Source organism: Lingula anatina, chromosome 3, assembly GCF_051362555.1.
Source record: "Lingula anatina isolate TDL-2025a chromosome 3, LinAna3.0, whole genome shotgun sequence".
Lineage (NCBI taxonomy): Eukaryota > Metazoa > Brachiopoda > Lingulata > Lingulida > Lingulidae > Lingula > Lingula anatina.
The window spans coordinates 1,413,211-1,436,206 of record NC_141769.1 but is presented as its reverse complement, the minus strand read 5'-3'; the positions used below and the strand labels follow the sequence as shown (position 1 = coordinate 1,436,206).

Here is a 22,996-nt window from a genome sequence, read left to right as displayed (position 1 = left end):
TCAGTGTCCTACCTTCATAAAAACCTTCTGAGCAAACACCAAGTGGTTCAACAAGTCAGTGGTCAGACTGTGCTCAAACCGTCCCATCTCAGCCACGGCATGGAAATAGTCGCCCTCTCTCACTATCAGCCCCTCTGTGAGCCCTGATGTCTGCAGACCCCCCTTACTAGGCCTGTAGTCCACTAAGAGGTAGATAGGGGGAAGGTCAATGGTGGCGGAGGTTGGGATGCATGTATTCACTGGGATTTCCTTCACCTGTAAGAAGAAATTAAATTAAAAGATCCTGATGGATGGTGTGAGAGATGCTAAACCTGCCTTGTGGCACACAACCAAGAAGAAGAAGAAGAAGAAGAAGAAGAAATCCTTTACGTATTGATAACAGGCAGCCCCGGTATGTTTCCACTTGCTAGGGGGCATTACTAGGGGAGCCTGGCCTGAACTGAGTGCAAGTAACCAAATATTATTACTATTTTCAAATTCAGGTAAGAAATAAAGTTGGAAAAAAATTAGCAGATGCCTCAGACTTTGAAGACTTCTGTATCTTTATCTTCATGTTACTCTAATGACCTTCACCTTGGAGTCAAAGCTGAGTGTATGCTGAGGCCAGTCAATGTAGAACTTGGCCTTCCTTCCCGTCACTCCAGCACTCGTTACTTTACCAATCTGAAATGAATAGAATAGAAAAGTGTAATATTTCTTTAAAATTACATGACCAATATGATGATTTTTGAAAAAATAAAACAATTTTTTTAAAGACCAAAAATATGTGGGGGAACTCATAACTCTGAATCTCTCAACTTTGAACATGAAAACAAAAAAGCTTTACAAATTGCAAGGGTTATTCTTATAATACATTTAAAATTAACTTCTGGCAAATTTGGACAGATATCGTGAAACTTGAAACAAAATCCCTCACCTTGTACTGTGCCCTGAGAGAGGGCAGCAGTGAGGCCTCCACTGCGAACCCCTCCAGTGTGGCCGTGAAGTGCATCACTAACAGTTTGGGTTTCTGCTCTGTTGGGGCTCTGCTAGGGGGTGGCTCAGATACTTCAGGGGCCTGGTGGGGTTGCTGGGGAGTGGTGTTACCTATGTTCTCTGAGGACCTGAAATTTTTCAATATGAGACTCAATGAGTTAAATAAACAATGATGGCAATTCCTGAACCGGTTTGGTCTACTTTATATAGTTAGCTAAATGAATCAAGTTACAGACATGCTAAAACTGGTCACAACATGAAGTCAGGTGGTTGTATTAACTCCTGTAGAGTAGTGGACACATAAATATTCTAATATCTTACCTTACAGCAGAGGGTGGTCGTATAAACTCCTGAAGTGTAGTGGACAACCTCTTAGAACTCCTGGTGACCACACCATGCAGGGCCACTGGGTGCTGTGGGATGTCCACCTTGGTCTGACCAATGGTCAGGAGACCAGAGTTCCTGGTTCTGGTTCTTTTGGTCACAGTGCTGTACAGGCCTTCTGACTTGGTTATATTCACAGTGACAACAGTCCTGCAAAGGAGGATGTTCAAAATTATCACAATTCACTGAGGAAAATCTGCACTGAATATTCCTAAGTTACTATCAAATATGTCCATGTGATATATAAATATGTAAAAGACAGTTGAATATTGCATACATGAGGCTATGTTAAAATTCTCTGAACATCTATCATTGTTCTTGACAAATCTCAAGAACCATCAAAATTGAACTAAAAAACTTTTAATTCTGCAATTCTTTGGGAAAAGCTCTTGTGTGATATCAATTAGTAATAAAATGTAAAAAAAAAACTTGTAAATCATCTGGAGGATCTCTTACTGTTTTTCTGCCTGCATGCCCTCAAACAGTGTGACCAGAGCGTGCCCCATGTGGAGAGTGGAGGACGTCTCCACTGTCTTCTTCTTGAAAATCCCTAGGTTACAGAACGAAAAGACAACAGTTAGAGAACAAAGCACTATGTCTGTACAAAAAAAGGTGTCTAATCTTAATATTTGTATAGGATTCAATATCAACATTACCATTAGTGACATGGTAGGTGCAAAAAATAAACTCACATACTTCCTTTGTAACTGACTAACTAAATAAATAGGTAAATAAAATACTTTTCAATACTTGCAACCATCAATGTTTCACTACTCCACTATCAAAGATAGCAGTTAATTCAGTTAAATATAAATACTGGACTAGCCCAAAATCAAGCCTGACCTTTGACCTTCTCCTTGTGGGCCACACTGGCGTGGGCGTCTCTGACAATGGCCTCCAGTTCTAAGCCACTGAGTGTAGCCTGGATATGGATCTGATGAATCTTAGCTGTACCAAACAACACTATGGGAACTGTCTCTCCTATCAATATACCTACAGTGAAAAATAACTGGTTAATAAAAGAACATAAAAATAGATAAAAATACAAACATTAAATATAGGTGTTGAAGGCAATAAAGTTAATACATTTTTATCAAATTTTGCTGGAACTGGTTGTACTCTCCCATCAATATACCAACAACGTGAAACATAAAACTGGTGAATACATGTCTTAACATTTCATAAATGAGATGATAACAAACTTTTCTATCAATTTCTATACACTGAATGCATTATTTTTCTTCTAAGAGGTAGTAATTTCCTTTATGTCAATAAATATACTCATGTAAATCTGACAACTGATAACAAAAACTTACTGGTAGTAAATGTTCCAGTTGATGGCGGACGCATGAAGTTGGGCGTAGTTGCTGGGGCTAAGGGTACGTGGTGAGGCATGTGATGATCACGACCTCTCTCTTCACCAACCAATCCACTCTCAATATCAACATCTCCCCCTACATCATCACCAGGCTCACCAGTTGCTCCTGTCTTGGCATCCTCTTCACTGGTGCCATCTACAGGTTTGGAGGGTGTGGTAAGATCTGCCTCAGTTTCCTCAGCAATGGTGGACAGCTGGGAGATGCTGGGCGCTTTACCCACTGTCTTCATCTCTGGCATACGGGAGTATAAATCTAGGAGGTGGTACAGAGTTCGCCAACATTTGGGCGTATTTTCCGTAATGTGATCTACAATGGTTCTTTCCACCTCAGTTGGTGAGGTTGTTTCTGCAATTCCTCCACTGTGTTCCCTTATAGGAGACCCAATAGGAGACAAGTCCAGTTCTAATCTCTTTGGTATTTCAAGTCTCATTTTTCTTATCCCCATCCTGCCAGGCATGGACGTCCTCTTCAGTATGGGGCTGGGAGCCAAACCTTTATTAGGGTCGGGTCCAGGTGCTTCTCTTTCCTTTTTAAGGGCAAAGGTCCTTTCTGCATGCTTTGCAGCATCAGCGTTTGGACTGGGACTCCATGCCCCTGGTTCCTGGGGGTCAAACCCTAAACTCTGAGTGTCTGTTCCTGAGGATGACCCCTTAGAGTCCTGCTTCCTGTGGGTTCTGTACGCCTCGGGGCGGTTCTTTTTGAGCTCTGTCCGTGTGACGTTGAAATTTTCCATCACAGTGACCACCTGATGTACCAGCCTGACTACTGCCATATCCACATGCTGCTTTACACTGTCTGTGTTAATACTGAAGGTGAACTGGGTGGTGGTAGGCTTAGCCTCCAGAGCATCAATAGCAAATCTTATCGTCTTTGGCCTTTTCTCTTCCTCCTCCTCCTCTTTTTCAAAGTCAACCACTTCTTTGATGTTCAGTCCAACAGAGAAATTATCACAGAGGAACACTGGGATGTCACGTATGGAGTCAAGCAGGTGGGTGTGTCTCTTACTCTTCCCATGACCTTTACCCTTTGACCTTTGTCCTTGTACATCATCTGAGGCCACAATATTGATCCTGAACTGCGGGAGATGGACCTGCAGGTTAATATTTCCACCAAACTGCTTCATAACTGCCGAGGACTTCACCCCCTCGGACTGCAGCCACATGCTCTCCAGCAGGGGCTTAAACAGGGCCTGGGCGTCGGCCAGCTGTGTGCCAGGCAGGACCCCTGGGTTGTAGCCCTGAATACTAGTGTCCTGACTCTGGGCGTCCACACTGATCTGGCTGACCATGGTTTCCAAGGGCTCATGGCTGAACCCCAGCGACTTCTTGTTAAACTGCTGGTGCCTGGCCATCCAGCGATACAGATCTTCGTTCTCACCGCTCTTTTCTTGCGGAGGTTGTGGTGGTTGAGACCAGCGATGTCGACTTTGTTTATCAAGGTCCAGGCTACCTAAGCTGGACGCCATGCTTATTGCACTTTCATTGCGCAGAAACTGGTGTTGCAATGGTACATAATGATGCTGCTGAGGCTGCTGGGAGAGATTCTCTTGAATCTTACTACTACCTCCACTATTGTATGGCAGTCTGCTGGGGGAATCCTCATGTTTGAACTCCTTCACACCCTCCCCTGCATCCACACCACCGCTCTTGTGTCCACTGTTCTTTTTTCCAATGGGAGACATTTCCAACCTGGTGCCAGTGGCGCCATCTTTTGACTTCACTTTCCCCGAAAACTCACTCTGAGCATCCACAAATACATTCTCAAAGCTCCCCTTGCTTGCTTTCCCTGAGCACGGCTTGATCAAGCTGGTCAGGGAACCCATGTCCTTAGGAGATGTTCCACCCTGTGGAAGGAGAGATGCCTTCTCATCTGTAATGTCAAAATCCAGGTTATCTTGCGAAGCCTCCTGCCCCTTCTCGTACATGTTCAAATTATCCATGCTTTCCTCCTTAGGGACAGGGTAAGAGAAGGGGATGGGGCGCGGCTTGTTTTTAAGGTGTTCCTCCACAGGCATGTAGAGAATAAGTTTCCACTGTCTGGTCAGAGCAAGGATCCCCTTCTGTATGGTGACGGGTTGAGGGGTCAGATCAGTGTTAACTGCGTCTTCTATGGACCGGGCTCCGACCTTCTTGATGTACTTTCTGAGGACGGTGAGCAGCTGGCAGGAAGGGTCCTCCTGGACAGCTCTGGAGAAGCTGGTGATCTTCTTGTATTTACTCTGAAATGTTACATTACATCATCATTAACATCAGGTACCAAATTTACATAACATTTTTTCTCTGCAAAACAACTCAAGTTTCTAAATTCTTAAACTTTCTGAAAATCATCAGTCACAAATTAATCATCTTTACACAGTATACCAATTTCAAATTCTGAAGTTTCAAAAATTGGAGAAAAAAAACAGAGGCAGGCAAATGTATGACTTGTACCCTTCAACCTCTGCCACTAATTAAAACATTTCAACTTTTAAAAATTAGAAAAAAAAAACAACAGCAGTATCTCACCTTAGCAGGTAGATGTATCCCCTGGACCTCTAGCGCCTCTGTCATGAGACACGCCATCACGGAGTGTGTCCTCCTCCTCATCTCGCGGACAAGCTCTGTCACCGCTACGATCAGATGGTCACTGGGACTCAGCCAAGCATTGATGGCAGGAGTGGCTGTGCTGAGAAAGTTCCAGTCCAATCTGAAAACAAACAAATGCTCATAATAAGATATTATTATTATATATCAAACATCTGGAGCCAACTGTGCAAAATTTGTCACTAACATCAAATAGAAAGAGAGATTATAGAACATGAAATGTTGGAATACACCAACAGATACAATTCACATGCTCCTGCATCTTCATCTCCATATTTTCTTCCACACATACAAAATGAAAAAATAAATAAAGGAAAAATTATTTAAATAGAAAAAATAACAAAAACAAATACAACTGTGTAATACTTTCTATTTCTAAACCACCAACTTTCTATTTCTAAACCACCTAAGCTCACCTTGTAAACTCTATCTTTCCTTTGTTTGGCATGGGTGGCGGAGCAGCAAAACTGAACCACACCAAGTTAAACTGCAACACTGCCGAGCCTGTGTCAGAGTCTGCAGGGGAGTTCCTGCCAGGTGGGGGAGGGGAAACGTTCTCTGAGGCCTCACTATCAGATCCATGGTATATGACAGAATGAAAGGAGTCTGCATCGCTGCCCTCGCTGGCCTTGCTGCTGAGCTTTGATTTGGAGCCCACACTTTTTACGCTCTGGGTGTCTTCCTGTACAAGGGCAAAGGTAGCCTGCTCCCCCAGGGGGTCTGGCGAGGAGGGGGGTGCCCTCAGGGTGTCTGGCTTATTGGCATCCCATTTGGAGGTGGGCTCTGGGATATCTTCCTTGAAACCCTTCCTCTTTAAAGCCTTCAAACAGATATTATCCAAACCAAACTCCACCATAATAAAACCAAAGGTGTTATCGTCGATGGTGCTGCTTCTCTTGTTGGAGGTGAGAGACTCCCGCCTGGAGCGGCTGCTCTGAGAGTGGGTGTCACTTATACTGTCCTCCGGCACAAAAAGATCCTTCTGGAAGGTGAACAGAACTTTGGAGCGGTGCTCTGGTATCGCACTGAGACGAACATCTTTAGGAGGTTTGGTATTTCTTACCAATCTTCTCAACTGACAATGAATTTTCCCCAAATTCACAATTCCCGCCAACTCATCCTGGTTGACCTCCGTCCTCTCATTGGTCACTTCAAGCGTCGCGGACAGGTTGGAATACTGGCGTTTTATCTTCGAAGCTCGTGACGAGAGTGTGAGCCGTCTCACTGCTGCTTGGACAGGTTTAGCGAAGGGTAAAATATCTCCACTCCCAGTCCTGTGAACACTCATCTCTCTCCTGGGGGGCAGGTGGATAGACTTGGTGATCTTCTTGGACTGGTTGCTGGCTGTGAGGGTGGCAGATATGTTGTCCAGACACACGGCCAGCAGGGACACACACGTGATCTCTCTGAAGTTGTCCAAGGCTGAGAAATGGATGTACTCCTCCACCAGTGACACTTGTAATATGCTGATGTTGATCTGAAAGGTAAGAATTATATCTCACTGAGCATTTTATACAGACATGTAGTGGTACAAACTTATACTTACAAATGATAATGTTAAAAATAAATGATCTAATTTATGTCACGGAAAAAAATAAATAGATTAGTGTACCTGATACTTAATAATGATCAATACTTTGAGCTAAATGTAAATGTAATGATGATTATCATAAAGAATTGCAACCTTCAGCACTAAGACGTTTTTGGTAAAAATATTCCTTTACATCTACTCCCGCCCTCCCTTTCCTGTCATCAAGTTACATCAAATTATATCAATTATCTACAATATTTAGTCAGCACCAACTTTTTGCATGGGAAAATGCAACCAAACTGTTCTCCAAAATGAAAAAGTCCAAGAAAACCTGTACACTATTCCCTGGCACTTACCCTGGCCAGTGACATGAGCACCTGCACCTTAGATGACGTCACCTCCTCCGTGACATCTTCGCGCTCTTCCACCTCCTCCTTGGGTTTTACTGGGGACTCGTGCTCAGACTTCAGCTTCTTTAACTTATTCTGTGCCTTCACTTCGTCAGAACTCTCTACATGAAGCCTGTCTAAGATGGCTGATGGATGAAGAAGAGCTAGGGTTGGTGTTATGGCTTCCACATATCTGAGGAAATAAATAGATTAAATATGATCTTTATTATCAATACTTCTCGTGGATTTGTGTTATTATCAGATTCACATATAATGTTCATACATATAATTCTCATTATTATTTATTATCTTATAATGAATCACTAAAATCTAATTCATGCTAAGTTCTGAAAAAAAATTATCCAAATCCATTTTGTACATTTTGAGACACTAGTCTAGATGGAGGTTCATGTCACCTTTGTGTTGCCTCTAGCAGCAGAGGTGTCACCAGAAGATCCACAGAGCCCTGGAGTTTGATCACTGCGGTTGTCTTGGAAGTCTGATCTTCCAAGGTCAAGGCCGTCTCTTCGCCTGGAGAATTTACTGTGTGTTCAGTTTTATAATATCTTACAATAAGTTATCAACTAGCATACTTCAATGGTATTATCTCAACCTACAAAAACACTCAGAAAGCAAAAAGTTACACCAAGGAAGCTCAATTCTCAGTTTCAATCGATTAATAAATGGATCACCAAAATCTAAATCAACCCATTTCTGACCTATCCTTAAAATTTTGTCTTCCATAATTTTTGAGTTATGCTGTTAACTAACAATCCAACAAATGCACAAACATAACTGCCTTGGTAGAGGTAAAAAAAAAAAAAAAAAAAAAAAAAAAAAAAAAAAAAAAAAAAAAAAAAAAAAACATTTCTCACCTTTGTCATCCGCTGTCTCCTCCTCTTCCTCATCTTCTGAACTTTCACTGTTGGTGGTCAAATTCATCACTGGTTCTTTCTTAGAAATCATCAGTCTGGGGCTGAACCCCTGGTGGCAGGGGGAGAAGTGGGGTATCCAGGGGGAACCAGCCAGGTGATCTCCAGGGTCAGGGGGGTAGGTGTGATTACCCCTGGGGATGTTGAACAGAGGGCGTGGCAGCAGGTGTGGTAAGGGCGGAGGAGCTGACCAATTAGAACACTTCCACTGGGTCAGGTGACTGGAGTAGCAGGACATGAGGAGGGGGGAGCTGGTAATAGCCTGGTCCATCTGACCATGGAGATCCACCCAGTCCAAATCCTCCTCCTGGATCTCTGTCCCCTCCTCGGCTGATGAGGCCGCGGAAATAAAAGAAGAGGAGGAGCTAGAGTTTGAACTGGATGAGCCCAGGGGCCTTCTCCTCCAGCTTGCCTTCTTATTTTTCACAGTCCCTATGATAGTTCTTTCACTAGAAGATGTCGACCCAGGAGTGTTAATTCGTTGATCTTCTTTCCTCTTGACCTCTGACCTTTGACCTTTCTCTTTAGAGTCAACCTTTGCAGCATTGTCATCCTCATCGTCGTCATCATCAGCAGAGCCACTCATTTCCTCATCGGCCGAATAATAACTCTCACTATTCACAGAGCCGGTCGACATGAGATGAGGATGTTTCTCTGATGATTTACGACGTTGGATTCCTGGATGGAGTACGACAGGACTGCCCCTGGGAGACAGCCGTTGTCTCTGTCTGCTGGGGGAGGATGCATCACTGATGGGACTCCCACTGGACAGGGTACGCTGACTTCCCTCAGAGGTCTGTCTCCAGTGTCTTATCCCTGGCTCCACTCTCTTCGCTGTGGGTGGAGTCTTGGCTGCCTCTGATAGACTTGCCGTGTCAGACTGTGTGCTGGCCCAGCGGTCGGTGTCATAGGCATCTGGCATAGGATCCTCAGGTACTAGATCTGAGAGGCTGTCAGTATCCTTCACTTCCTTTATATCCTCAAGGTTACTTAGAGTATCTGGGGCTTTGACGTCACCTGTCCCTGTAATAGACTGACCATCAATGGAGCCAGCCAGGGAGACTACTGAAGGTGTGTCTTTCCCCTCAGCACCTTTAAGATTTGACCAGGATGTCAATCTGGGGTCTACCATACTTGTCCCAGAAAGCAGAGAAGTCCTATCTCTCAGTGATAATGCATCAGGTTGTAGGGAGCCAGCTAGAGATATAGTGGAGACAGTGTCTTTTCCTTTCCCGGTAGCTTCAAACTGCGTGACAGACAAAGCCTCTCCTTCTGTCCCTGAACCCAGATATGAAAGAATCTCCTTGTTCTCAAAGTTGTCCTCTCCATCAGCCTCGTAACACCCATGGTTCATGAGGACGACTTCCGAGGCACTTTGGGGGACCCTCCCCCTCCCGCCAGTACCTGTCCCACCGCTGCCACCAAAATGTACATCACCCTCCTTGGTGTTTATAGACTCCAGCATGGTGGTGGTAGTCATGGGACTAGTTGGACTAGCGTGACTGAAGTAGCCACGGGTGAACATAAAAGTATGTGGCTTGTCAGGAGAAGATGTTGAAGGGAGGCTGCTGCTCTCTATTTCAAAGACGAGTTGACCTCGTTGTAGAAGGCTTTGTCCAAACCCAGGGTCAAGCCCATCAGGCGTGACCTCATAAATGGCATTTCTCTTGCCTTTGGTGTGAAGATGGAAAAATGTCATCCCACCTGGAAAATGAAAGAACAGGTTACGTTTACAGACTGTGTCTGATGTCAAGTTGCCCAACATGGTTTGTATAAATAATACTTTTTAAATGGCCAATCTAAAAAGAACTGGATGTTTGTGTAGCAAAGAGCCCAGTTAAGCAAAAGTTACTGTTTTACTATTAGTAAAAACAAACACATTCTCTCCAGATGTAAAACCAATGCAGTCTTAACTTGATGAATGTTTTCAGAATTTCTAAAAAATATTCTCCATGAAAATAAAGTATGGATCACGCCGAACTAACAATGTGAACTGGCTATCTGATAATCTGCCACCAACTCATCGTCTTTACCTTTGTTATGTCCAAAGAACTTGCAGCCTCCCACACATCCACACCTGCCAATGGCATCAGGGTTCATCACATGGAGATCAGGAGGCCACATAAACCACAGCCTTCGCGTCTTTTTATCATGGAGCTTCAAAAACGCGTCTTGAATTTTATGGTGTTGCATGCTGGGAATAGCAATGGCAGCATCAACATTCACAGGGCCGAGGGAAACGCCACCAGCTTCCAGCCACATTGGTACAGTCTCCTCACTGTGTTTGTCAGGGTGTGTTTTATGCTGGTGGTCCAGTGTAGACTCTATGTATTGTCTAAGTAGCACATGTTGTATGACTCCAGTCACTCCTGCCTTGTTGTCACTGCCGTGGAGGTTACATGTTGCCAGTCGTATTGGGAAGATCTGGAAAGTTTTATCATTGAGAGTGTGACATTTTTTAAGTTAAATGGACTACATGGGTGTAGAAATTCTCTTGTTAGTTGCATATAATACTATCCAATAATACTGTCAAAAATTACAAATTCATTTATTATTTTTATGCTATTATAATTCATCAACAATATCAGTTCTGTTAACAGAAACGGTATGGAGTGCACTTTGTAATAAAACTGGAGTATTGGTCAGCACAAAATTTCAAAATGGGAAAAACAAAAATACTCTTTAGTATACATATTGTGTGTCCATCAATTCAGTTCACTGAGTCGGATGACATTAAGTGTGATAGATGAGACAGTGTGTTAGGTGAGACAATTCCAAATGTGCTGGATGTGACACCCTACCTGAAGGTTGAGCGCAGTGCTACTCTCAACAATGTATAAATCTATAGAATCCACAGACACTCGGGTCATTCTGTACTTGATTTCCTCTGTGGTAGGACAGGGGAAGGGGTACTTAGCACTCATCTCACAGTCTGGCTGTGGCTTGAAGTGCTGGCACAGTTTGTATGGCACTGGATGCTGGAGACCATTTTCTGAGTCCTCAATCAGGAATATCCCTGTCTGGATAAACTCTATCAGCTGATGGACCTGGAACATGATATTCACACATGTAACATGCCGTTAAATGTATGTAGATTTATCTTACTTGTGAAATGGTTTTTATAATCCCAATATAGACATCAACGCAATGGAATGTTTATAAAGACTTTCCACTGAAATCAGTGAATTTTTTAGTGGTTAAAAGCCTTTACTTAAAGTAACTAACCTGAGGCACAGTAAGTTTTCCAGTGATATCTCCTACTGTCACCTCTATTAACACACGCGCATGCACACACGCATGCACACGCGCGCACACACACACACACACACACACACACACACACTCTTACCTGAGGCACAGTAAGTTTTCCAGTGATATCTCCTACTGTCACCTCTATTAACCAGGCGTACTCCAGGGTCTCCGCATCCAGGGGAAGTCCCTCGTGTGAAAACATGGCGTGGCCTCGCATCTGTAGTCCTGACAGAGCTACCTGACCGTTCTGAAGGTGGGAATCCTCACTGGATCTCTGGAGTAATAGTATACTTGAGAAAGATACATTCACAGTGACAACATATTGGACATCTTTTACCTCTTATAATCTTAAACCAGCTATTCCCAAGAGTTCTCTCTTAAATCAAGTTCAATATAAAATACCTGAAACGTGGAGTCTGGAGAGAATAAATATAACAACAAAATAACCAGATAAATTCCAAAGACTACCCTAAACCTATTATGAACTGATCCACTCACAGTGACATTATCTTTGGCAATGAGCACCACAGGGGACAGGAGAAGCTGTAGCTTGGTCTCCTGGTAGGATTTGTCCATCTCAAAGGCCAGCCTCTCACAGAAGGCAGTCGGACATGGAGGATCATCTGGGTTACAATTCTGGAAAAAGTTTAATTTTAGAAGATGAAAGTTTGAAAATTTATAATTTTTGTTATATCAAGTCTTAGTGTTCACATGTTTGCATGTCTTAGTGCATATGTGAGTGTGTGTTTGTATGTGAGCATATAACTCTATACAAGTTAGCCTTGTATTATTTCTTTAATAAAAACAAAACAAGTAGGCTATTGAAGCCTTTAGTTAAGGAAAACTCTTTGATATCACAAATCTTCATATTGAATTTAATCGATAATACTTAATTGATATATTATGCAAAGTGTTTTAAAAATAATTTGATCCATATAAAATATACATCCTAAAGCAAAAAACACAGAACAATAATAATTATGAAAACAGGGCTATACCTTAACTACGTGACCTTGAATGTCATGAAAGGTCAAGGACACTGTGACTGAGAGCGGTCGATAATATCGTGGGTCAAACGGCTTTGCTACCTCCTCCTCCACAAACTCATCATCAGAGAAGGGAGTTGAGAGAGGAGAGAAAACATCGTCAAAGTCTGTGAATTTCTGGTCTTCTCCAAAATAATTTTCCTGAAAATGAGAGAAATTAAATTCCTTTTTTTGTTTTTTAAACTAAATATAAAGAGTTTTTTAAACTAAATATAAAGACTTTTAAGTTGTATTGTTTACACAAATTCTTTAATTAAATTTAGAATTTGCATCTTATACGGTACTTATAACAAACTGAACAGAAATTAATATAATAAATTCATAATACATAATGCATTTTTCTAAGCATTAATACTACACAACATATTACACAAACTGACCCCAAGTTATACATATTTTCATACCTTAACATGTAGAAAATTAGTCAGTATGGACCCATATAGACAGAGCACAGAGGGGCCAACTTCTAACTCCACAGAGATCAAGTCAGGCTCCATATAAGTGGGGTCAAAGTCCTTGGGTGCTGTGGTCTCTGGTACGATGGGTTTCAGTGGGATAAGCAGCCTCTCTTCCATCTGGGGCGTGGCTAGCTGCTCGTCAAGGTGTTCTTTACGGAGCGCTGGCTGAGGGTGGTAGGTGTAGCCTATCTTGATGGCAGCTATGTTGGTGGTCCAACAGTCTATCCAACCATCACTGGAAACAAAAAATGTTTTAATTCAAAAAGTGCTCTTTATTAAAATTCTCATATAGTCTTAATGACTAATCTAAATGCTGTTGTCTTTAAATGTTGCTTTGCAGAACTCAAGACTAGTAGTAATTAATATTATTTTATTAGTTATTTAAAATATTTATATCTTAAATGTGTTTATTTTAACAGGTTATTACGGAAATCAATTTCTTATGTATATTTTACATATTTAAATCTATTATCATTATTATTATTGTTTTTGTTATTATTGTTATTATCATATAATTATTTTAGAGAACATCACCATTTCTTGGTAACTCTCCTCCACTGTTTATCTCTGCTGCTGTTGAAGACCCCCTCCAACGTGTTCCCGTTCCTGTCCATGATCTTCATGTTCTCTGACAGCGCAATTAAAACATGGCGGCTTGTGTTGGCCTCTGGAACGTACAGTCTGGCATCTACGGTTTCACCCTGGATATATGATAAAATTTCTAATGATAAATATCAGCATGAGTCAAATTCTTGGCTCATTTCCAACTTCCTTCCTTTGAACTTTCTTCATCAAAAACCATTAAGAAAAACTGGTAAATTAAAATTTTTGCCAAATTATGAGAACGTTCCAAGCTTTCAACTACCCTCAGTGTGGTATAGCTTGTAAATCAAAGGGCATGTTGACAAAGACAAGGGCCAACACTTTACCCCTTCCCAGAATATTTGGACTGAGGATAAGGCCATTACTATTATATAATACTCACACTAATCATGAGGTCGACCAGGACAGTGGTTGGCAAGTAGTCAGTGAAAGGAAGCTTGAAGGACAGATCAAAACTTTCCCCACAAAATGCAATATGACCTAGAAGAAAATGACATAATTTCTACTCAGAAGTGCAGAGATTTTTTAAGTTGGAAAATATGTGGTAAAATACTCACGTTAGTCTCACTTCCATAATGTCATTTAAACTTTAACTTAAATCTGGCTTGTTTCCATTTTTAGATTCATGGAAACAAACATTTTATAAATAATATGAAACAGGAATCCTAAAATATTTTGTTAAAGTTTTTAAAATCTAGTTTGACGTACTATTCTCCTGCTGTGCTGAGGAGCAATCAATCCAGTTATACTCGTTGGCCACAGTGAGCAGCTCAAACTCCTTGATGATTAGGTTGAAGTGGTAGGTATAGGGAACAAATCTGTAGATATCTGGCACATTCTTGTCACCCCAGTCATTGAACATATCTGGAAGAAGACCAGAACATGTATTCAAATATCCTGGATTTAAAGATGGTAACTTAGTCAGTCAAGAAGGTTTGACATAGACATTGTCTAAGTGGAATATCTAACAATCCTCATTCACATCCTACAATTAAGGAGACAATAGGAAACCTTAAATGGATTAATACAACATGAAACTGAATATTTCGTAGAATTATTTTTCACATATCTTAAAAACCAAAGAGACACACAAATAAAGAAGTTGAAGGGGTAAATGAATTTATATTGCAAAAAAAGAGCTAAACAGCAAGCAGGAAACAAAAATATAAACCAAATTCTAGGCAGAATTATTCTTACATCAACATAAATACAAGTTTATCTGCTTCACCATCCACATAATTACAAATTAAATGCTATGTAAGTGCAGAAGCATATTCAATGTATAAACTATGGGTTGCATTAGTCTACATACCAACAAAGAAGTGTTTGATATCAAAGATGAGGAAGACTGAAGCCTTGCAGGCTGTCAGCTCTATAAACCAGTCCTGGGGGTCATTCCAATGAAGAGGGTAGTTGGCACGGACATCAAACTGTAAATAAAAAGAACATGACATGCTTTGAATTTAATCAATCATTGAAAAATGAAAAAAAAAAAAAATATCTATTTATCATTCTTTATGTCTTAACCTTATTAATTGTACGCATGCATGTAAAATACATTAAAGAGTTACTTATATTAAATGTTTACAGTTTTGGTAATTCCCTATAATTGTACTTGATTGAGCATAGGCATGTTACTACTGGAATCTGAATATATTACATTGCATTTTCAACTTCCTTGACAGAAATTAAATCATAATAGCAACTTTGATTCTAAGCTCAAGATGCATCTCTCATTACCTCTAGTGTTTCACATTCAGCAAAAGACCGGAACTTGAGACTTGTTGTAGCATCCATAAGTAAAAGCTGCCCATTCACACGTGTGGTGAACCCAGTGGGTTCAGTAATCCAGGGAAACGTCGCCTCAAAATAAGACCCCTGACCAACGTCTAAATGTATAGCCTGCGTCTCCTAGAACCAACAATGAGAAGAAAACTTGGTACGTACTTTATTTACTTCTAATTATCACATTATGCATATCATTTGTGTCATAACTAGAGGATCAGAGAGGCGATACCGCCTCCAAATATTGTACCACCAGCTGGAGCAAACGCATTCGTATAGACCCCCACATACACAAAATAAGGGACACAGCCACCAGTTTTGTGCTTGACAAGCTGTAAAAATGCAATCAACAAGAATTTTTTAACTATTGCAAAAAATATATATGGTACAATCAAATTTAAGTTCTTCGTAAGGTAGGTCAAGGGTCAATTTCAAGGTCACAGTAAATTGCCAGTATATGACTTCCTATTCAAGTTCAAGAGTAACTATGGACCTATCTCTGTCAAGTTTGAAGTTAAAAGAGAAAGAAATTAGCAGAGTTCAGTTCATGATAAAAAGTAGGTCAAAGGTCAATTTCAAGGTCACACTTAGATTGCCAGTATAGGACTTCCTATTCAACTTCAATAGTAACTATGGACCTATCTCAGCCAGTTTTGGAGATAAAAGGGAAGCAAAATTTGCAAAATTCAGTTCATGGTGAAAAGTAGGTCAAAGGTCAATTTCAAGGTCACATTTAGATTGCCAGTATATGACTTTCTATTCAAGTTCAATAGTAACTATGGACCTATCTCTGCCAGTTTTGGAGATAAAAGGGAAGCAAAATTTGCAAAGTTCAGTTTATGGTGAAAAGTAGGACAAAGGTCAATTTTAATGTCACATTTATAATGCCAGTATATGACTTCCTATTCAAGTTCAATAGTAACTACGGACCTATCTCAGCCAGTTTTGGAGATAAAAAGAAAGCAAAATTTGCAAAATTCAGTTCATGGTGTAAAGTAGGTCAAAGGTCAATTTTAAGGTCACAACTAGATTGCCAGTATATGACTTCCTTTTCAAGTTCAATAGTAACTATGGACCTATCTCAGCCAGTTTTGGAGATAAAAGGGAAGCAAAATTTGCAAAATTCAGTTCATGGTGTAAAGTAGGTCAAAGGTCAATTTAAAGGTCACATTTAGATTGTCAGTATATGACTTCCTTTTCAAGTTCAATAGTAACTATGGACCTATCTCTGCCAGTTTTGGAGATAAAAGGGCAGAAAAGTTTGCAAAGTTCAGTTCATGGTGAAAAGTAGGTCAAAGGTCAATTTCAAGGTCACATTTAGATTGCCAGTATATGACTTCCTATTCAACTTCAATAGTAACTATAGACCTATCTCAGCCAGTTTTGGAGATAAAAGGAAAGCAAAATTTGCAAAATTCAGTTCATGGTGTAAAGTAGGTCAAAGGTCAATTTTAAGGTCACATTTAGATTGCCAGTATATGACTTCCTATTCAAGTTCAATAGTAACTATGGACCTATCTCTGCCAGTTTTGGAGATAAAAGGGCAGAAAAGTTTGCAAAGTTCAGTTTATGGTGAAAAGTAGGTCAAAGGTCAATTTTAAGGTCACATTTAGATTGCCAGTATATGACTTCCTTTTCAAGTTCAATAGTAACTACGGACCTATCTCAGCCAGTTTTGGAGATAAAAGGGAAGCAAAATTTGCAAAATTCAGTTCATGGTGAAAAGTAGGTCAAAGGTCAATTTTAAGGTCACATTTAGATTGCCAGTATATGACTTCCTATTCAAGTTCAATAGTAACTATGGACCTATCTCTGCCAGTTTTGGAGATAAAAGGGAAGAAAAGTTTGCAAAGTTCAGTTTATGGTGAAAAGTAGGTCAAAGGTCAATTTTAAGGTCACATTTAGATTGCCAGTATATGACTTTCTATTCAATTCAATAGTAACTACGGACCTATCTCAGCCAGTTTTGGAGATAAAAGGAAAGCAAAATTTGCAAAATTCAGTTCATGGTGAAAAGTAGGTAAAAGGTCAATTTTAATGTCACATATAGATTGCCAGTATATGACTTCCTATTCAAGTTCAATAGTAACTACGGACCTATCTCTGCCAGTTTTGGAGATAAAAGGAAAGCAAAATTTGCAAAATTCAGTTCATGGTGTAAAGTAGGTCAAAGGTCAATTTTAAGGTTACATTTAGATTGCCAGTATATGACTTCCTATTCAAGTTCAATAGTAACTATGGACCTATCTCTGCCAGTTTTGGAGATAAAAGGGAAGAAAAATTTGCAAAGTTCAGTTCATGGTGAAAAGTAGGTCAAAGGTCAATTTCAAGGTCATAGTAAGATTGCCAGTATATGACTTCCTATTCAACTTCAATAGTAACTATGGACCTATCTCTGCCAGTTTTGGAGATATAAGGGACTAGATGTTATAATTTTGGAGTTACCATAATGTGCCTTAAATTTTCGTACAGAAAAAATTAATTAAAATAAAGAAAATGTCATTTTGGTCAAAATTCTTGAAATAGGAGGTGCTCTGAAGTTTCAGAAGTTCAAATTTGATGAAATAATGTCATTTTTGAACACAAGTTGTCTGCTTTGCCAAGCCTTATGTTTTATTTTTCCAGAGTTCAAAATTTATTATCCATTACCGTACTGCACATTTTGCTTTTACCACCAATATGTACTTTTTGATACAGCGTAACTCGAAAACCGTATGGAATACAAAAAAACCGAGACCACCTCCAGTGTTGGGCTTTACATGCTCTACAAAATGCAAAAAAGAATGGGTCTCTAGCATTAACGGTTCCCAAATTAGAGACAGTTTTCAGTTTCGGTATCTTATGGCCGCTACTCCCGTGAAAATGCACCGATTGACCCCAAATTCATGGAGATGAAAGATGACCTGAAGGGTAACAATTTCCAATAATATTATTGGTTAAGTCTGTGTGGTGTCTGAATAACAGGGCAAAAAAAAATTTTTTCGTAAAAAATTTCATTTTTTTGAAAATTTTGGCCCATTTGACCTTGAAGTAGAGGTCAAAGGTCAAATCCAAGGGTATATTTGAAATCTACACATATGACTTTTGGAAAGCCGTCTATAGAAATTTTTCCCATAACTCCTTCCGTAGGGTAGATAATTAGCATTTAATTTTGCCATTTTTAGACAAGGGTGCATTGCAATGAGTGCCACACCCAGACCCCAATACCGACAAAGCCCAAATTTTACGTGGAACGAGTTGAGATTATAGGTGACCTAAATCCATGAGATGGGTACGGGGGCCCTTACCGTCTAGGAGGAGAAGTGGTAACGGTAGCCGTCCGGCGGAGCCTACGGAGCCAACGGAGCCGGCGGAACGATCCGGACGGGACCGAAACCATGTGTACCGCCAGCGCTAACGCTGGTGGTACAATTACTGTATTTTGCAATCAAATATCCTACATGTAAAGGTGGTGACTTTGTAAGTCAAGACATAGATATAAGAAAAATTGACATGGATATCATCTCAATGGAGTGTAGTGTAGAGAACTAGAAAATGAAACAATGTATCATTCATTTGGTATGACCTTGGCCTTGGTGAAGAGCACATCCAGCGTAGCATCTGCCAGGATGTTCAGCTTCACATCAAAGGACTTGTGCTGTCTGAGTTGACCAGACTTTGCCATAGGTGTCACCACCAGGTCCTGATAGTCTGGCGGGTAGAAAAACTTCCACAGGTACTCTCTGGAAATGGGGAATATTTTGTAGAGGTGAATTCTGCTCCCCTTCCACGTGTTACTGGCTATGACTTCTCCACGTGTACGCACATGCACACATATGCACAAATGCACACACGCAGACACACACACACATTTTCTAGGGTCTATTGAAGCGAAAAGTAACTAACGTATCTTTAAACCTTTAAATTTTTTTCAAAGCATTATCTCAAAGATAATAATGGACTTTTAACTTTAAAAAAAAAAAAAGTGCAAACTCTGAAGTTGTGCAGCTCTGTGTGGGGGGGTCCAAGGGGGGAGGGGGGAGCATAATTACCACGCCCACATTTTGGGATTATCAGATAAATCCAGAAGACTTTCATCTCAAATAAATTATCCTCACCTTTGTTTATCAGCCCAAGGTCCATAACTAATACTTGTAGTTTTTCCATACTTCACATCCGTGCTCTTCCCACATTTGATGTCCACCCCCCAACATGGAAAAGTTTCTCTCACTATCACTTCACCGTCTGCTAAGATACACTGTTCAGGTTCATATGGTACAACACCTGGTATGAACAGAAAACAGGCAGAGAAGCTGTCAAATGTACAGACAGAAAAACAGAACATAAAGATGAACAAAATAGATTATTTTGTGGATTTTGATGCAATATAAGATAATGATCAACAGCCAAATAAAAATAAAACTGATACTTTCTCTAATTGATTTTTTGACTTATCCTTAAATTCTACCAAAATCTGTCCATTCTTTTGGCTGTTCACTAACAAACCAACAAAAAGCAAAATCATAACTTCTTTGGCTGTGGCAATATAGTATCAAAATATAAAATCTTATTTCTCTCTCCTACCTGGAGCATCCATATAATAGTAAATGTCTACATCGTTGGACTGCAGGACCACAAATCCCTCACCCATGTACCGCGGAGGCCTGGGGGAAAACAATTCTTATCTATTATCAATTTTAACAATTTTCAAGTTCAAATTCAAAATAGAGAGCAGCCTGGGATATGCCACATTTCAATCTATAAACAACCTCTTTGTTTCATTGGGCTAACATTATTGTGAAACTTCTTCTGGTCCTCATGAGATAAATAGAGATAACATGCCATCAGTTTGACTCATTTAAAATTGTAATTCCAGTAACCTATCAGGATCTAACAGGATCGATCCATCTCCAAGATTTTCCTCGCTAAATTGCTTTCATCTTAAGTGGCTTATGTCTAGCACACCTACAGAAGCTTCTAAATGATGATTAATTACCCCCTAGCAGCTTCAGTAGGCATGACAGACATCTAAGCTGCTTAAGTTGATTGCAATTTAACGAGAATCCCCTCGGAGATAGATCGATCCACAGTTAGTACAATAGGCTCTGGGAATGGTCCCTATGGCAATCCTACAAAGTATGATAATATCTCAGATTATGAAAACTTTCTACGTACTCATCCGTGGGTTCATCATAGCCAGGGCTGGGTACAAACATCACCCTCAGGTTCTCTGTGGTACACTTAGCAATGTGCATGAACTTATCAAAGGGGGTAGACGAGGGTTTGGTGGTGTAGACAATGTGAGCATCCTCAAAGTTAATACTCAGACTACTGGGAACCAAGTGGTTACCAAACACTGCTCGACCCTGGAAAATGACACGTGAGATTGATTGCTTACATCATTGTTACTACGAGAAAAATAAATATTATCCGAACTGAAGTTAAAAAAGACATACTCTTCAAACTACAGACATTACTACTTTTGCTCATCCTAATAATGAAGTAATTTTTCTTCAGTCAACAGCTTAATATTGAAATAGTTTTACCTCCAATATTTTGATCTCTCATAATTCATATTTTTTTCATGCTCATCCTGTATTATTTATAAATCAAATATAACTATTTATTTTAAAGTTTGTGTTGCATAATTTTTTTACCGTGTTAATATCTAGCTTTATCACCGGAATCAGATCTCTCCACTGGAAACCCTCCTTCTGAGCTCTACGGGCTCTGGAAATTTATCAAACATGATTTTTTTACCAGTCAACATTTTGCTTTACACAACAACATCAACATGTGTCAAGTGAAGTTTAACATATTTCAAGATAAAACAAATCAAATATATTTGAGAACCTGATAAGTAGATAAGATATTCAGACCAATCTATACATTTTAACCATATTTGATCTCACCTGATATACTATTGTATTTAAACCCTTGATCAGTTAATGTACAGTACTACTTAAGCATAGTACAGACAAGTTAATGGTTAACCGGGGGATAAGAAACATACCTTTCAGCTAGATCTTTCTCAGCTTCTGTTGTTTGTTTTCCTTTTGGATTCATCAGCTCCTCAAAGCCAAATAATTTCTCAAGCCTGGCATAATGCTGAGACCTGTTGTAGATGTGGAACTCAAAGTCATCCAAATAGATGGAGACTCTGGTGTCAGAATGAGAGAAATCTGAAGTAAAAAAGTGTAAAGTTCATTAAGAGGCAAACTCTTGGTTCACTGGTACAAGCAGTTTACACTGTCATTGTGAAGCATCTTTATTTTAATAAAATAGCATGACATTTTTTCACTGCTTTTAATTCTAATTTGATTTTTATTGATTTAAAAGGCATTTTATAATTTGACCAGAATCAAGTAAGATATTAAGTATTTACCATTCATCAAAGTTGATTCAATCTGACTGATTTTAATTTTCATCAGTAGCTCCTAAACTCGTTGCCAGTTCCTTGGACAGACCAAACACAACTTTCTACGTCTCACTGAATATTTTACCAGTCATGACTACATCCAGACCTTACCTTCAGTTAGCTCCTTGTAAACATAGGGTCTCCACCATCTGAAGATGACCCAGCCATCGGTGATTCTGATGGAGAAATCCTCTGTGATGAGGTGCACATCCCTGAACATGATCTTTCCTGATAATACTGAGAAGGAAAAAGACCCTGAAAAGATAATATGAAATTTTCTTTCAAATTTTTGAAAAAATATATGTATGAATAAAAAATATGATTAATATAATTACATAAAGACATACAGAAAACCTGTCTGAAATCAAAAACTGAAAAGTCAATTTAAGGCCTGTACATAGCCAGCAGTTTCAAAAGGGGGCTTTTTTTTTTTTTTTTTTTTTTTTTTTTGGGGAAAGTGGACCTTTTAGAGTATGAAACCTTGTGTATCTACACAAATTTTAGCCCATTTAGAGGCCCATTTTCCAGCAGAAAGTGTAGTTTGATATCAACCCCCAATGGATATTAATCAACTGTGCAGTGTATGCCAGTGTATGAGGGGGAGGGGGCGTTGATAAGGGGCCAATTTTTTTAGAAAAAATTAATTTTAAAATTGCACAAATCACTTAAGCAACTTCAGTAAGTCAATTTTGGCACATACTTACCTAATTGCACATGGCCAAATTTCACCACTCTGTTCATCAAGACGGTGAGGATGAGTCCGATCACCCTAGAGTTATAGTAAGCTATATACACGCACCAAAATATGGAAGCCAGGATAGACAACAGAAACCAACCCAAACTGGTGTGCAATTCATTGCTCAGCACGTCAACAAACGAGGTATTGCTATGTGAAGCTGCTAGTGAAGTCTGAGAGTCCGCCATTCTGTCAGGTTAAACATAAACCAGAGGATTTCTTCAATCAATCCTGAATCCTGATAAACGAACGTGTCGGCAAAAAGCAAAGACCCATCTGAAAAAAACCTAGCTTAAAATTGTGTATCCCCTAAGTATTCACGGCGGATTGGTTGAAAGAGATACTTCCAGGGAGCGAAAATGAATGAAGAAATCACTATAAATCGTCCATGGCATTCTTCGCGGTTAAAATATTTCATGAACACGAATAGTAAATATCATCTAGTAAATATTCTGTAGGTCTTCCTAGGGTACGGTGATTGGATAATAACGAATCTTTTTGATTTGGAGATCGTAAATGCGTAAAAAGTAATCTCCAATCTATAGCC

The 22,996-nt window shown here is 39.8% G+C and overlaps 1 protein-coding gene across 2 annotated transcripts in view; it reads right to left on the bottom strand.

Moving 5' to 3' along the window:
- The window catches only part of LOC106175390 (bridge-like lipid transfer protein family member 1), a 54,723-nt gene extending 31,780 nt beyond the window's left edge, over positions 1-22,943 (bottom strand). For both annotated transcript variants that reach the window (XM_087009783.1, XM_087009784.1), the window contains exons 1-31: positions 22,418-22,943; positions 21,825-21,968; positions 21,309-21,477; positions 20,953-21,025; positions 20,471-20,661; positions 19,880-19,959; positions 19,414-19,579; positions 18,882-19,038; positions 15,272-15,442; positions 14,844-14,961; positions 14,240-14,395; positions 13,914-14,011; positions 13,463-13,629; positions 12,875-13,163; positions 12,423-12,611; positions 11,923-12,060; positions 11,522-11,698; positions 10,974-11,219; positions 10,206-10,596; positions 8,116-9,876; positions 7,657-7,771; positions 7,208-7,433; positions 5,737-6,797; positions 5,243-5,423; positions 2,676-4,956; positions 2,203-2,352; positions 1,816-1,909; positions 1,297-1,509; positions 917-1,103; positions 574-663; positions 13-255 (exon numbers count right to left, since the gene is read on the bottom strand). In XM_087009783.1, the coding sequence (XP_086865909.1) occupies positions 13-255; positions 574-663; positions 917-1,103; positions 1,297-1,509; positions 1,816-1,909; positions 2,203-2,352; positions 2,676-4,956; positions 5,243-5,423; positions 5,737-6,797; positions 7,208-7,433; positions 7,657-7,771; positions 8,116-9,876; positions 10,206-10,596; positions 10,974-11,219; positions 11,522-11,698; positions 11,923-12,060; positions 12,423-12,611; positions 12,875-13,163; positions 13,463-13,629; positions 13,914-14,011; positions 14,240-14,395; positions 14,844-14,961; positions 15,272-15,442; positions 18,882-19,038; positions 19,414-19,579; positions 19,880-19,959; positions 20,471-20,661; positions 20,953-21,025; positions 21,309-21,477; positions 21,825-21,968; positions 22,418-22,637 (9,942 nt within the window). In that variant the 5' untranslated portion in view covers positions 22,638-22,943. The remainder of the gene's footprint in view (positions 1-12; positions 256-573; positions 664-916; positions 1,104-1,296; positions 1,510-1,815; positions 1,910-2,202; positions 2,353-2,675; positions 4,957-5,242; positions 5,424-5,736; positions 6,798-7,207; positions 7,434-7,656; positions 7,772-8,115; positions 9,877-10,205; positions 10,597-10,973; positions 11,220-11,521; positions 11,699-11,922; positions 12,061-12,422; positions 12,612-12,874; positions 13,164-13,462; positions 13,630-13,913; positions 14,012-14,239; positions 14,396-14,843; positions 14,962-15,271; positions 15,443-18,881; positions 19,039-19,413; positions 19,580-19,879; positions 19,960-20,470; positions 20,662-20,952; positions 21,026-21,308; positions 21,478-21,824; positions 21,969-22,417) is intronic.
- Between the last annotated feature and the right edge of the window lie 53 nt (positions 22,944-22,996).